Source organism: Phascolarctos cinereus, unplaced genomic scaffold (assembly GCF_003287225.1).
Source record: "Phascolarctos cinereus isolate Bilbo 61053 unplaced genomic scaffold, phaCin_HiC Scaffold_8;HRSCAF=390, whole genome shotgun sequence".
NCBI lineage: Eukaryota > Metazoa > Chordata > Mammalia > Diprotodontia > Phascolarctidae > Phascolarctos > Phascolarctos cinereus.
The window spans coordinates 27237504-27253491 of NW_027556291.1; the positions used below are offsets into that span (position 1 = coordinate 27237504).

At 51.6% G+C, this 15988-nt stretch overlaps 1 protein-coding gene across 1 annotated transcript; it reads left to right on the forward strand.

Annotated features, from left to right (window-relative positions):
• The first annotated feature begins 5962 nt into the window (after window positions 1-5962).
• On the forward strand, window positions 5963-7392 carry LOC110199981 (uncharacterized). The gene is made up of 2 exons (XM_020975040.2): window positions 5963-6577; window positions 7247-7392. Exons 1-2 carry the CDS (start codon window positions 6027-6029, stop codon window positions 7251-7253), a joined length of 558 nt encoding a protein of 185 aa, XP_020830699.1. The 5' UTR covers window positions 5963-6026; the 3' UTR covers window positions 7254-7392.
• Window positions 7393-15988: the final 8596 nt, after the last annotated feature.

Sequence of the window (15988 nt, forward strand, 5' to 3'; positions counted from 1 at the left end):
TATAATCTGATAATTAATTTGTCACAATAAATTATGGCTACTTGAAGAAGGGGCTGACGGTCCTGAGCTTAGGTGATTCATGGAGACACAGGTGAGTTATATAACTGGAAAGAGGCACAGGTGGGGCTCAGTATCCCCACACTAGAAGGTGAGGGACAGGCACTTGCTTCCGTCAGCATTTGTATCCCCCGTGCCTAGCACAGTGCCAGGCACATGCTGGGTGCTTAATGCAGCAGGTGCACCCAACGTGTTTCCCAGGGTAAGGGGAACTGGGAAGCAGGCTGAGAAGACTCCCTGAGAGCCTTCTGGGTCCTTCCCTGGAGTCAAAGGATCCGGGTTCCAATTTGGCCTCTGATATTTACATTAGGGTGAGCTAGGGTCAGCCTTTCCCCTCCCTGGGCCTCAGTTTCCCCCCCCCCGTTTTTGTTTGTCCTTCATTCTGGAAGAGGACCAGGACGTCAGGGAGGTGATGCCATGACTTGCAAGTGAATTGGATTTAAGGGAGGGAGGGCAGGGCAAGGTCAACAGCCTCGCTTTCTCCTCTGGAGCCATCTGGGTCCAGTGGCAAGATATATAATCAGGACAACTGGAGATGGCCCCCACAGTGCCTGGTACACAGTAGGCACTATATAAATGTCTGTGATTATTCCTCTCCTACAGTGTGAGCTCCTTCAGAAGACTCCTCCCCCACCTATCACAAAGTCTCCTTCCTTCACCCTTGTTGGCCCCCTTTCCTCCTCCCAGACCCTGCATTCTGGGGAGGGGTCCACCAGCTCCACTACTGCTGTAAAGGGAGCCTTTCCCCATTTAAGGGTAGGGCTGTTTTTGCTTGTATTTGAATCCCCTGCCCAGTGCCTGGCACACAGGAGCTTCAGGGTTTGTTGACTGACTGCCTGATTACAAAGCACTTGGCTGGCACCAGTTGGATTTCGGTAAACATTGTTGCTCAAGTCATCGACTGGCTTCTCCCTCCTCTGCTTCCCCCATGCCGCTCACCCTTAGGATGTCGGGCTCTTTTCTGGCAGGCACTACCGGGTCAAACACCAAGGAGGGTTACAGAGCTTACAGCTGGACTGGCATTCTGCTTCTTCTGCCCTGTCCCTCCCCCCACCCAGGCCAGCAACACACAGACGTCCTGTTGAGTTAACGACAAACCCCCACCCCCGCCCCCCAAGAGCCTGGGAGTCCAGCAAGCTTCTGGTTGGGCTTGTGACTGGGGAAGTGCCAGACATCTCTGGACCTCAGTTTCCACTTGGATAAAATGGCTCTACACCTCACAGGGCACCTCTGGGGTCGCTGGGGCTCAGTTTCACCTTTTGTAAGAAGGGACCACAGTGGACAAGCTGCCCACAACCTTGGGCCTCAGTTTCTCCAGTTGTAAAGAGGGTTAGGGGGAGGCCATCAAAATCAAAGCTGGAGAATGCCAATATTCATCCTGCTACCTTGGGCATGCTGAGCAAGCATTAGCCCTCCCCTGTAAAAGGGGGCAGCTTTCCTAGATGACCTTGGGAGGCCCCTTCCAGCCCTAACTCTGTCTTGGCCCTGCAAGGGGCAGAGCAGCTCCTCAGGCCCTGTCTGCTCCTCCCCCTCTGCTCCTCTCCCTCCCTGTGGGTGCCCCTCTGGCCCTCCCCTCCCCCTCTCTCTGCACTTTCCCGTTCCCTCTCCTGCATCCCCTTATCCCTAGGGAGCAGGGCAGCACCCCAGGCCCTCTCAGCTCCTCCCCCTCTGCTCCTCTCCCTCCCTGTGGGTGCCCCTCTGGCCCTCCCCTCCCCCTCTCTCTGCCCCTTCCTGTGCCTTCAACTGCATCCCTTTATCCCTAGGGGGCAGAGCAGCACCTCTGGGCCTCTCTGCTTCTCCCCCTGTGCTCCTCTCCCTCCCTGTGGGTGCCCCTCTGACCCTCCCCTCCCACTCTCTCCGCCCCTTCCTGTGCCTTGACCTGCATCCCTTCATCCCTAGGGGCAGAGCAGGCTCCTTCCTTTCTGTCCTTGGGAGACCTGGAGGCAGGGTGTGTCTGAGGGTCTCCTGAGAGAGGTAGGCCTCATTTCTGATCCTTCTCCATCCTCTAAGTGGGAGGGCCAAGGGTCTGGGGTGTGGGGGGGCAGGGCCCCAGAAGGAGCTTCTGGAGGCACTGAAGCCACTATGGCTGTGTTTCCTCAGGGGTCTGAGTGCGAGGTGCTGCCTCGGGCCTCTTGGGCCTGCTGAGGCCTTTACTACTTGGCCCTGGGGGCCTTTGTCCAATCAGAAATGGGGAGGGGTGGTTTCTGCAGGGCATTCAATAGGGGATGATTTAATATAATATGACATATTATGTGATTATTATTTTATTCCATTGTTATATAAATGATACTTCATGAAGGGCTGAGGGTTCTGCATTTAGGTGAATTATGGAAAAATAGGTGGAAATGTTATTTATTGATGAATGAGGAAGTAGGTAAAGAGACCCCCTGATTTCCCTAGGGCTTGGCTTGAGAGAGGTGGCCCACTGAGGTAGGTGACCCTGTGTGTATTGCTGGCCAGGAGGGGAGGCCCTAGCTGCTGCCTGGGGGCTCACTCCTCCCCTCAGCCACCTATTCCCATTGACTTCCTGCCAAGAGCCCCCTAAAATGGCCGTGTACCTGCTGGGCCCTTAGACTGCACAAAGGGTCTTTTTTTTTTTTTGGCAATTGGGATTAAGTGACTTGCCCAGGGTCACACAGCTAGTAAATGTCAAGCTTTTGGTGTGAGGTGCGATTTGAACTCAGGTGCTTCCTGACTTCAAGGCCGGTGCTCTATCCACTGCACCACCTAGCTGCACTCTACAAAGAGTCCTGCAGAGAGTCCATCCGTCCAGGACTAGGGCAGAAAGAGACAGGCTGATCGTCCTCCCCCAGACCTAAACCCCTTCCTCTCAATGTGCCCAGTCAAAGGCAGACAGAACATTGAAGTGAGAATCAGGAAATCTGGGTTCTGGCCCCAGTCCTGCAATGAATGAACTTTATGAGATCAAGGATAGCATTTAGCCTCTCAGAGCCTCAGTTTCCCCTTCTAGAAAATGAATTGGTAGGACTCGGTGGATCTCTAACTGACCGAAGTGGAACCTTAGAGCCCAAAGAATTCATGCCTCAGCACTTGCCTTAAATGGACATCTGGGAGCTGAACATTTGACTCAGTCACGCCTTCTGAGGACATCGGTTTTCTCTTCCCTCAGGCGAGGGCAGGTGGTATCCCCAGCATCATGTAAGCTCCCTGAAGGCCAGGACGGTTTTTTCTTCTCTTTTGGCTCCCAGGACCTACCTCGCCCAGTGCCTGGCACAGAGTAGGAACCGTCTACGTGCGGATTTTGCAGTCGGCAAAGAGAGTGCGCTCGTGGCCGGGCCCCTCTGTGCTCTCTCAGGCTGGGAACCACCCTAGGGCAGGGGAGGCCCTCTTGTGGCTCTCTTGGCTTGGCAGAAATGCCACTCATTTATACCCGTGTCTGTTTTTGTTCCAGGTTTGTCCAAGACAAAGACTTAGCTGGCAGAAGACTCCAAGGCAAGTTACCCCTACCAGTGAAAGCCCAGATGCGGTGGGTGGCAAGACCCCTGGGGGCCAGGGCCCCTGGTGTCTGTAGCCACTCAGCGTACTGTCCTGCCCAGGCCTTCCTCCTCTCCCTCACTCCCCTAGAGAGCTCTCTGTTTTGTAGGAGCCCTGGGGACAGTCCCAGTCTGAGCCCAGCTCCTGTCCTTGCCCCAGAGGCAGGGGCTTCTATCTCTGAGCCTCTCTGCCCAGCCCTGCCCCTGCTCAGTGGCCTCTGGAGGGCTCAGTCAGCATCTGAGGATTCTCAGTGAAGGCCCAGATGAAAGGGGTGCGGCCTTTCTCCAGAGAGGGAGGGTCTCCCTGATCACTGGGCCCTGGCAGGCCTTCTTAGCCATTTTTGGGCCTCGTACCCCAGGGCCAGTCTGGCGAGGCCCAAGACTCCCCTCTCAGGATCATCTTGGTTTTCACTCAAAGAGGAAGGAAATGCTAACTTGCACTTAGGAGTTAGATCCCAAAGTGTCAAGTTAGGGAGCCTTGCTTTCAGCCTCCCCTTTGGAAAGCTTTCAGGTCTTTCTGTTCCTGTGGACTGAACCATCACAAAACCCAGGGGAAGGAGGAAGGGAAGGAAAGCAGCCTTTCTTCCCACCTACAGGGGGCCAAGCGCTATGCTAAAGTCCTTTGGAAGTCGCTCATTTGAGCTTCACCACAGCCCTGGGAGGCAGGTTCTGTTCTTACCCCCATTTTACAGTTGAGCAAACTGAGGCAGACAGGTGACACGGCTTGCCCTGGGTCCCACGGCTGGCAAGTGCCTGAGGCCGGCTCTGAACTCATAGCTGTGTTAAATGCTGGTGTTTTGGAAGGAAGAGATGTTGTGTTTAACCAAGCAGTGACAAAATGGCCCTGCCCATCCCTCTGCACATTTTCTTTCCCCAGCTGGACATTTAAATGAAACGTGCTCTTTTTTTGTCAGGTGATAACCCACCATTCCCCCTTCACTCCCCTAATGGAAACACCGGCTTGTACAGACCTATAGGATTGCACACACCGTGTAAACCTGCTGTCTGACCACGTGCACTTAAGTTAATTTCGATGAAGAAATAGACTGTTTCCCCCATTTGTTATCACCCCCATCCATCGCCCCATTTCTGAGTACAAGCCCTCCCTTATGATAAATCAGTCTGGCCTCAAAGCCCCAATCCACATGTTGGCAAGTCAGGCCTTGGGCAAGCTACCACCTTTCAGGAGGCCCCAGGCCAGGGGCCTCAACCTCCAATAGAAAAGGTTCCCTGAGGGCCAAATTGACTTAGAAAGGCAGAAATGAGCATCATCTACTTTGAAGTTTGTTGTTTATTCTGCTCAGCATTTCCCAATTCCATTTGAATCTGCTTTGGGCTTGCCCCACCTCAGGGGACTGTTCGACCTCTGCTCTAAGCAGATCTCTAAGACTCTAAGTCCACAGAACGTACCCGCCTCCAGACGGAGGAGTAAGGGGGAGTTTTCTCCCCTGGACAAGGACATCACAGCCCAGCCTGCCTGGAGAGCTTCCATTGCTTTATCGGAAAACTGCCTCTTCATCTCCTTTGGCCTCTCTTCTAGGAGACCAGGTCTTTCCTGCCCTCCTCCACCCCATGACAATGAAGGCTGAGTAGCTTCATCCACTGAAGGCCCCGCCCCAGCCCCATGCCTCCGCTTTCAGTAGGAGACAAGCTGGGGGGGGCTGGGGAGGGGGCTCCCAGGGTAGGCTTTCTCCCCACCTCCTCCTGCCTTGCTCCAGAGAAAGCATGGTTACCCCCACCCAGCTGTGACGGCTAAGGTTTCCCTTACAGTGAAGGGGGTGGAAGAAATGTTGTTTGAAAAGGTCAAGGATAGAGGAGAGCTGGTAGTCCACAGAGCAGGGCTTCCACAAGAGCAGCAGCGATGGCCCACGTGATGGCCTAGAAGGGTTGGAGTAACGTGGAAATAGAGGAAGAGGAGGAGGAGGAAGCAGCAGTAGGCTGGCCTTTCCACCCAGGGCTGGGAGAATGGCTGGCCGAAACCAGGGAGCCAGGGCAACGGGGGGGATAGCCAGACCCAAACCAAGAGGAGATTTGTGGAGAGGACAGGGGACCCCATTCAGGCCTTAGTGTCAGCTGCTTTGATGGTCCTGGTACAGAGCTGAAGTCAGGTCGGGGAATGAGAATTGGGGAGCGGGGAAAGAACAAACAAAGGAGAGAGAGGAGATGTGGCCTTTGCCAGGCCTGGCTCTTCCTTTCAGGTGACCTCCTCAGTCTGGTTTCTCCCATCCTCCCTCTCCCTCCTTTGGAGAGGTGGTCAAGGAACTCCCCGTTTGCAGAGGCCCAGCCCAGGCTCCATGCCTGGACAGTGCCCTCAGCCTCTGAGCTTCCTCGGTCCCTGAATCCAATGTCCCTCCATACCAGTATACATACACTCGCCTCTAGTGACCCTATGTGCCTGCTGTCCTTCCCAAGGTCCCCCAGCCACTTCCAAGAGAGCTCGAGGCAGCAAGAGAAGCTGCCTTCCAGTGACCGAAAATGATTACCCGTTCTCAAGTGTGTAAGAAAAAGGAGGATGTGGCTGTGAGGAAATCGGCACGCCTCATGATGAAGCAGAAGAAGCAGGCCAAGAAGCAGGTGGTTAAAGGGGAGCATCAGATCAGAGCTCAGGCGAAGAAGAAAGCAAAAGTCCAGAAGAAGAAGCCGACCGGCGGGGAGGTAAAAGCCAAGCGCCCTGCAGTGGGCCCCCGTGGCAATAGTGGCCGCTGTGGCCAAGCTCGCCCCTGGGGCCTTGCCGACCAAGCCGGACCCTATGACCAAGCTGGTCCCCACTCAGCTCAACCACCTGTGAAGCTCCCACGAGGCAAGAAAGGGATGCAGAAGTATGACCAGAGAGGCAGGCTGAATCTGAATGGAGAAGACCTCTGTGACTGCCTGGAAGAAGATTGCCTGGGCTGCTTCTACCCATGCCCAGAGTGCCAGTCCACCAAGTGTGGGCCCACCTGCCGCCGCAACCGGAAGTGGATTTACGAGGCCATTGCCAACGAGAGTGGAAACGTGGTCAGCACCTTCCCATTTCCCCATGCTAAGTAAGGGCCTGAGCTCCACGTGGCTGTGTGTCTCTGTGTGTGTGTCTCGTGTGTCTCTGTATGTCTCTGTGTCTCTGTGTGCCTCTGTTCCTGGCTCAGCATCCCTGCCTGGAGAGGAAGCTGGGGCTGTCAATCCTGACTCCTGTCGCTCTCCAGCAGTATTGCCATGAGCACCACGGGAGCCTGCCCTCCCTCTTCTCCCAAATGCCTTCACTCTGAGCCCAGGCGTAGGTAAAAATGCAGGTGAAAACCAAGAGGGCTTCCACCCATAGGAGACCCCAAGCGGCCATCTTGCCTGAGATTTCCTGCCGACGTCTCCTAAAGCTGACTCTTTTGGAACTTGAGAATTTCCTTCCACGGAAGGTGGAATGTGGTTCCTGCCCTGCCCCCTTCTAGCTGCAGCCATCCCTAGAGCCAGGCCAGAATTTCTCCAGGTTCCTAAAACTCTTTCCTGTTTCACTTAGTGCTAGATATACAAACAGGAAAAGAAGAAAGACAAAAGTGATCTTTCTCCCATTTGTCATGTGTTTGTTGTCACGTCTAGATGGTCATGTAGGTGTCTGTCCTATGTTGTGTCTGTGATGTTTTTTATATGGTTTCTGCGGTTCTAGAGTTGGACTTTCTGACAACTACCACTTGCCTAAGCTTTTTGCTCTCATCTTGTTGCAGGTATTAAAGGAGTCTGGATTCTCCTGGGACTCTTCTCAGAGTCTCCCTTCTGCAGTTTATGAAGTGGAAAAAAATATATATATATACATATATATTTAAGATAGTTTTGAGATTCCACAACAGAAGAATATATATTGTTAAAGTGAAAGCAGAAAAAAGAATAAAAAAAGTTTGTGAAGTTAATTTATCGTTGCCTTCATTTCAGAACAACAGGGAGGGAGTAGGCTGCACCCTCTCTGTGCCAGGCACTGTGCTAATCGTTGGGGACCCACGGGCAAAGCTCAAGCAGTCCCTGCCCTCAAGGAGTTTTCTTTCAGCCCACGTAGGCACCTGGCAGATGGAGAAGGGCGCTCCAACAGTGGTCCTCTGGAGAGGCCTCTCCTGTGGCCCAGCATGCCCAGCTACACCTCTCTGGTTATTCCCCTGAAACAGTGTTAGAGACTGCTAGGCTCTCACTTCCTCCCCAAGGCCGACACAGACACAGACACAACACACACACACACACACACACACACACACAGAGAGAGAAAGGGGGTGAGGGAGAAGAAGGGGAACAGCAAAGATCCATGGGGATGCACAAGAGGGACAGAGAGGGAAGGGGCTTGGTGAGCTGGCCAGAGTCCACGCAGGACCAAAACAGGGTGGGTAAGGGCCTGAAGCTCTGTCTTGGGCAGATGGGGACAGTGACCCCGGAGAAAGGTGAAGCATTGTGACCTGCTCACCCTCTTCCAGGGGAGGGTGGGCAGCTCTCATTGGAGGGCTGGCTTGTGGGAGAAGAATGACCCTTGTTTCCTTTGACCCAGGGAGTCAAGCAGGCGGGATGGCTGGAAATTGCAGGGGGGAATTTGGCCTCCATGGGAGTGGAAGGGGTGGTCCCTGGAACTGGCTAGTTCCTGCACACTGGAAGTTTTCAAGCCGGGTGGGATGCATGATGCATGCTTCTAGCCAATTTACCTTTAAGGCAGAAACACTGCTCACTTACACCCTTTCCTCGATGACTAAACACTGAAACCTCTCCACACGTGCAATCCAGCTTTATTAGTGAAATAGAGCAAACCATATGAAGAACAGCCAAGTCTCAGAAGGAACCATTAGCCTGCTTCCTAGAAGTCACAGTAAGTGTCTTTTCCACGGGTGGTCATGGCAAGGTACCCTCTGCCCAAACAGAGGCCATGTGTCTCCCCCCCGAAGTGGGGGGCCAGCAAGTCTCCCTACATCTGCCCAGCCCACAAGCAAACACTGGCTGCTCAAAGCTCGGGTGTGTCTCAGATTGGCCCTGGCAGCAGGCTGCTGGCTGGGGCCTCCAGGGCCTTCGCCTTGTGCTGTCCACGCGTGCTCTCCTTTGTTCACTACATACATCACTGGAGTGGTCGTTCGACACGTAAGATGATGATAAAGTATTATATTTATCAGGTTTTTTCTTCCTTTGGTGGTCCGTCCTCTCCGAGGGTCTGCATGCACTTACCAACTGATGTGTCGTCTTCTGGATCCTAACACACAAACAATTATCTTGTACTGAAAAACAGCTTCCTCAGCACCACTTGATCACACACAGAGGCTTCATCTTAATAAGGCAGTGAAACTTCTCCCCACACAGGGGCTAGATGGCCATTTGCCAGGCACGTTCTCCTCCTCTGGGGCTGGGGTGGGCTGCTGGATGGCTCTCCCTTTCAGTTCTCAAAGTCCATGACTCTTTGGGAAGAGAGGAAGCAGCATCCATGCCAGTAAGGACCCTGCATGAAGGCTGCAGAACTGCAAGAGAAAGGGGAGCTCCTCTGATCTCTCTGATCTCTTCTGGTGCCCAGGCATCCCGGTCTATTGCTGTGATGTGGAGGCCTTCACCAGAGCCACACAAGCCACTGATAATTAATTATGAGCAATCAGTCTTTATTATGGGCACATTTTCTTTCATCCAAGTGAATGTTAGACAGTTAAAAGGCCGTGTGTGGGGGAGGAAATCGGAGGGGAAGGCAGAGACAGCAGCACAGAGATAACCACCATGGCTGCCAGATGGAGAAGCCTCTCATCAGCTTTAGCATCCCCCGCTCTCTGGTCACTCGGAACTGGATGGGAGACAGCTGGGACCTTGTCTTAGCAACGGAGGCTGCAGTCCAATCCTTCCCCACATGCCTGACCCACCCGAAGACAGTGGACTGTATAGCCACCCAAGCCTTCCCAAAGTAATGCCACAAGCTGACCCCATCCTGGGATAGTCTGCCCCTAGGAGCATCCCTGAGACTCGATCCAGCCCAGGGCCTTGATCTTTACAGGGCCTTGATCTGCTGCATTGGACTGCTTTCTGACTCCTGATATCAGAGACAGGGAGGTGACAATGAGGCTGGGTGGCTCATGGAAGGCTCCAGGTATCAGAAGATTTCAGAAAAGGAAGCAAGTGCCAACATGGGGAGGGATCTTTCTGGAAAGCAGGCATGGCCTCTGGCAAGCAAAGCTTGGCCCCAAAGCCAGTGGGATTCTCCTTGGTAGCCACCAATTGTAAAATTACTGTAAAAATTATTCTGTTGGTACTTCTCACCATACTCTCCGTCAGTTCATGCACTGACCAATCTGTCTTCCCCATCTGCCGGCTAAGAGGGGAAAGACCCATAGGTACCAATCAATTGACAGCAGCTTCTTTCGTGGGAGCAAAGAACTGGCCTCTGACAGGGTGCCTGTCCATTGGAGAATAGCTGAATAAGTGAAGATATGTGCTTGTGATAGGATAGCATTGTGCCGGAATGCAGAGGGGAGTGAGTGCAACCAGGAGAATGGTGGACAGGACAGAAAGGAGGTTGCAAAGGCAAACAGCTTTGGAAGAACTTGAGGCAACGACCAGCCATGATTCCAGAAGCCCAATGATGAAGCCTGCTGCCCACCTCTTGACAGAGGTTGGGGACTCAGAGCGCAGTGTGCAACAGGCATTTTTTGGGCATGGCCAATGCAAGGATTTGTTTTCCTGGAGTGCATGTTTGTTGGAAGGGCGCTGCTGAAGTTTTTGGTAGTGGAGGAGGGAGAATGGGACGTAGAAAACATAGATCGAGCTTAAATGCCACCTCCTCTATGAAGCCATTATGGATGAGAGCATGTCAAAGCTGAAAGGGACCCTAGAGACTATAGGGTCATAGTCATCCAGTGCTGCTCTTTCGTGTCACAGACAAAGAAACTGAGGCCAGAGAGGTTAAGTGATATTTCCAAGGCCACACAGAACGTACGGGGCAGAACCAGGATTTGAAACCAGATCCTGTACCTTCAGATTCAGCACTGTCTGTCACATAGGCCACTGCCTCTGACTCTGATGCCCCCAGCCACAGGGGCTTTCTACTTCGTCTCAACTTGCCAAGCATGCCTGGACACTCTTCTCATAGCCTAGTCTGTGCAACAGCACAGGAGGAGAAGGGATGGGGAATGCGGGGTCCTTGATGCCCATGCCCCAGGACGAGGCTTTCACAGGTTCTATGAAGCTGGAGAAAGGCTTCAGGGACCAGCCCAGCAATGAGCTGTGTGGTTACTGTGGAAGGAACACTCAAGGCGCCTGCTGAGAGGACAACAGAGCAGCTGCCCTTGGGTAATGGGAGGGTGGGGGAGGAGGTATGGGGAGGGGGCTAGTGAAGCATGTGTGTGTGTGTGCATGTGCCCGCCCACATGTGTGTGCACCTGTGAGGGCCACAGTAACTCTCAAAGGCTAGACAGGGGGACTTAGAAGACATGTTTTCTCAGGAACATCGTTTTTCCCTAAGCTAGTCCAGACTGATGTGTTATTGCTAGGTTTTCTAAAATGATTATTCTTTCCTTCTCTCTCTGTCTTTGACTCTGTCTCTTTCTGTCTCACTGTGTGTCTCTCTTCCTTTCTGTCTCTCTGTCTGTGTCTCTAACTCTGTCTTAATGTCTCTGTGTCTGTCTGTCTGTCTCACTTTACTACCACTCACAAAGTCCATCTGCTAAGCATGGAGAGAGTGTGTGATTGTGAACCTGTCACAGACCTGATTATATATATATATATATACATGTACTTATACATACATACACGCACATGTCTTATCCCCCACCACACTCGACCCGCAGGTTGTCAGGAGGCCCCTTCAGGGCAGGGACTGTGCCTCGTTTTACTTCCTCACCTTACCCAGCAGCAGGCCAGTGACCGGCACATCCCAGCCTGGTAGCTGATCACATGACCTTTGAATTGACCTCACTCACCTAACCCCTCTTTTGCTCTAAAGCCCCTCACCCTTTGTGTTCTACACTGGTTTGCACTCCTTCAGTCATGCCAGGAAAGGGTCGCTGAGTCCCAAGCCGTGTGTGACTTGTGTCCCCCACAGTAGACTGTAGGCATTTTGAGAACCAGTCCATGGGGATTTCCCACACACCTCCCTGGCCTGTTAGTCTCAGGGAGTCGCCTGGGTCTCTGAGACATCATGTGACTTGCTCCGGGCACCTCAGTGACTTTGGCCTCGTTAGGACTTCCGGTCTTCATTCGGGACCAGGCCATGTCTAAAGCCCCAGTTCCAGTGAAGACCCTCAGCGGGAAAGAACCTCTTGCTCTTTTGGCATTGTGCTTCCGTTTACTCCGCTGATGAGACTCCACACAGATTTGCTTGAACTGTCTGCCCTGCCCACAGCCCCATTGTCTTGCATCTCACATGAGGGGAAGAGGCCACAAGCTACCATCATTTGCTCCCGCCACGGACCTCGCGAAGGTAGAAGATTCACTGAAATCATTCCTATGAATCACTTTCACCCACCCTGGCAAACTTGCCCCCACGCTGGATGCCGAAGCCTTCCAACAAAGCAGGGAGCTAGCAGTCAGGTGGGACACCTTGGGAAGCCTTGCGATCCTTCTGACACTGCAATCAGGCTTGCCACCACGAGACCGACTCTCCTAGGGTAAGACCCAGAGAGAACGATCATGTTGAAAATGGCACCTGATTAGTGGCCTAGAGACATATATAAGGAAAGAGCTGGCTGGGGCTTGGAGGCAAAGCAGCGTTTCCATTTGGGGGAGATCAGTGGGGAGGAGGTAAGGTTCGAATGGGACTTTGCAGGGTGGTAGGAATTGAATTGAACAGGTGAAGGGAGGAGAGGGCAGTGCGGGGAGGGGGTGTGTGTGTGCAGGGAGTCCAGGCATGGAGAACAATATGAGCAAAGGCAGAGAGGGGGCGGCAAAGGGTAGGGGGTTTCCAAGAAAAGAGAGGAGTCCAGTTTGGCTGAAGCCTAGGCTAGCTTGGTGGGGAGTGGCCTGAGATAAGGCAGGAAAGATAAGGGAGTGACAGATTGCAGAGGCCTTGAATGCCAGGAAAGGAGGTTACCCTTCTTTGACTCAATTGGCAATAGGGAGCCATGGAAGGTTTTTGAGCAGAGCAAAACCACCACCAGATGTATGAACGAGGAAGATGAGTCTGGCATTGGCATGCAAGATGCGTTGGATGGGGGAGAGTCTGGACTATTGCAGTAGTCCATGAGGAGCACAAAGAAAGGATGCACAGTCACAGCAGGAACAGAGAGGAAGAGACGCATGCGAGATGTCTATCCCAGGGAGGAGGGAAGAGTCAGAGTTGGTAAGTGAAGGGATGTGAGAAGTGAGAGAGGAGGGAGCTTGTTAAGGCTTCGAACAGGGGACATTGAAGGAACAGTGAAGTCAGAGGATGCAGCTGCTCTGTGGAAAGATGCTGGGCTCAGGCTTATGATGATGTCCTGAAAACCGTTGGCCTTATGGGGCTGGAGCTGTGAAGAGAGCTCATCTGTGGGGAGGTGCTAGGGGAAGCTGCTAAAGGAGTGGAGAAGATCCTCGAGGGATTCTCTAGGGAGGCTAGAGGCAGCATCTTAAGAGGTCTGGGAGAGGGTGATTAGCCCTACAAAGAAACCAAGAAGCATCCACTGGGGAGTGGTAGGTTGAGAACCAGGAGAACGTGGTGTCTATAAGGCCAAAGGAAGAAGAGATGGTCAGGGATGTCTGATGCTGCAGAGGGGCCATGGAGAATGGGGACTGAGAAAAAAGTCAGTTTATGGGGATTCGGAAAAGTATGGAGATCCGCCTATAACTTGATGCAGAGGGAAGTGAGGAGAACTAGGGGAGCGGTGTGATAGCTTAACACAATACCGATCATCAGAGAGGTCTGAAAGACCTCAGAGCTGTGACTAAGGCAAGGATCGATTCTGAACCAGGTATGGTTTCCTGGACGTGGCTTCCGGATGTGGCCAACGTGTTTACTTGTTTTTTCTGACGGTAGTTATTTTGTGAAATTGTGGGACAGGAGGGGAGCTATGTTAATCATAGATAGCGAGAAAATTATATTTTATTTATTGGAATAAAAGAATTTAACTGTAAATTATGAGGAATCAAGTTTAAGAGGTGGTATTCATTATCAGGTTTTCAATAAAACACTTGTTTTTTCTACAAAGAAGAGACCATATGGATCCGTTTTCCTGATTTTTAACAGTCTCTTCTGCTTTTTCCTTTTCCTTCTCTTGTAAAATAGTATTTGTTGGGGAATAGTTATCTGGGACGCGAGAGGGGAAGAGGCATTGGGAGCAAGATTGGTGCTGTAAAAGCACAAAGAACCACTTCAATTTATTATTGTTTTAAAGATCGGGCCATTAGCTTTGGTGATTAGCAGGTCATCAGGGACTTCAAAAGAGCAGTTTCTGTAGAGCTTTTGGGGAGGAACCTAGAGGAGAGACGGGGCTGAGCAAATGAAACAGGGGGAAGCCAACCTTTCGGGAGAGTTTAAAAATGAAAGGGAAGAGGGATGTGGGATGGTAGAAGCGTCAAGGAAGGAGTGTCTAGGGCATCTCCAGTGATACAGTTTTAGATAGTCTTTGCTTTAAGAAATATCCAGCTAATGTTTGTCTATAAGGTGTCTACTTCACAAATACATTTGGCTGAATTCAGGTTAAAGTCTCATTCAAAGCCCTTTTGATTTGAAAGTTTCCTGGCGTGCCCAGACAGAGGAACCACGGAAGCGAATGTGTTGCTGATAGCATCAGGGTGACATGAAGGAAGCAGCTTGTGAATAGGATAACCTTCTGCTGTGGACATTGACTGAACTGGGTGTCTGTCCCATGTTCCTGGACTCTCAGCATCTTGGGGCTAATTATATATCAATAAAGTCTTTCCTCATGACTTCCACTTACAGAAATCCTGGTCCAATTTGGCACCATTACTGTGGATATATCCAGGGGTGTGCTGGAGCGCATTTTAAATTTTCATTTGAATATTGCTACCTTGGAAATTGGCAAACACTACAAACCAGGGCACTCACTATTTCTTGCTTTTTTCAGGTCGAGACTAAAGAGAGTAAAGGAAAATATGTTAGTAATACAGGTTAAACCTAAAACTGGGTTCTGTGCACATCTCCCCCACACACCTGGAGAGCTGGTTGTTAAATATTTACCACCATAACCCTGGAGTTATGGGAGTATGTGGGAGCTGGTCGTTTATAGGATCATATTTGTTGTTGAATCCTTTCAGTCGCGTCCGACTCTCCGTGAGCCCACCTGGGGTTTACTTGGCAGAGATACTGGAATGGTTTGCCATTTTCTTCTCCAGCTCATTTTACAGATGAGGAACCTAAGGTAAACAGGGTTAAGGGACTTGCCCAGGGTCCCGCTGCCAGTAGGTGCCTGAGGCTGGATTTGAACCAAGGAAGATGTCTCTTCCTGACTCCAGACTCAACACTCTTATCTACCACAACCCTACCTGGCTTCCCACAGGGCCACATAAGTCCCTGAAAAATGCTAGAGACTCACCAGAGAGGGAAGGAGAAGAGTTTTGACTGGTTACAGGCTGAGAGGTGAGTCTTCTATGTTTTTTGTGGGGTCAAATAAAATCCGTCCTATGCTCGATGTATCCGTAGCCTCAGTACTTGCAAGGGACCAGAGGGTTCTTTCTGTGTCCTTCAGTGACCCAGGCATGACTCAAACACTGATGTTTCCACAGAGAAGCCAAACAAAGCGGGATGAGTGAGAAGCCCCTCTAGAGGGAATGCTGTCCCTGTTAAGCCAGACTTTCAGTTCAGGGCCACGTGTTGAAATCTCTGTGATCCAAAACGTACTTCTTTCCTCCAGGGTGAAGAAGGAACTCCCCTGTTTAGCTTTGAAAGCCCTTCACAAAGTGGCCCCAACCTGCCTCTGCAGCTCCATTGGACATCCCTTCCCTTCCTGCACCCTTTCTTCCACCAAACTGGCTCCCTCTGTGTTCCTCACTCACAACACCCCATCTCCCACCTCCATGCCTTTGCACTGGCTGTCCCCATGCCTGCAATGCCCTCCCCATGAAGCCTTTCCTGATTCCCACCCCCCACCTGCGAGTGCCCCTTTCCCCAACTACTGTATATGTATGTATGTATATTTATGTATTTATACTCTTTGTAGTTATACTGTGGATAGTATTATTATTATTATTATTAAGTATTTTCTCATCCCTATTGGAATGTCATCTCCCTGTGAGTAGGGATTGTGTCCTCTGCAATACCAGAGCTCAGCACAGTGCCTGGAACACAGTAGGTGCTTCATGAGGACTTGCTGATTGATGATAGAAAAGAAGACAGACTTAATTGATTACCAAAGAGAAGATACGACTATAAAGTTGTGTCATTTAAAAGAGTAAACTTGTGTTCAGAAGCGATGGCATTTTATAGCCAGAAGGGCTCCTTTCGTAGGCTAAGGCTCTCATTTGAAAGGTGAGGAAACTGAGGCTCATTAAAACATTTACAAGGTCAATGTGCTGCCCAATGTCACCCAACCGTTGGG

Coding starts and splice junctions, on each gene's coding strand:
- LOC110199981 (XM_020975040.2), top strand. CDS start 6,027: ATGATTACCCGTTCTCAAGTGTGTAAGAAAAAGGAGGATGTGGCTGTG.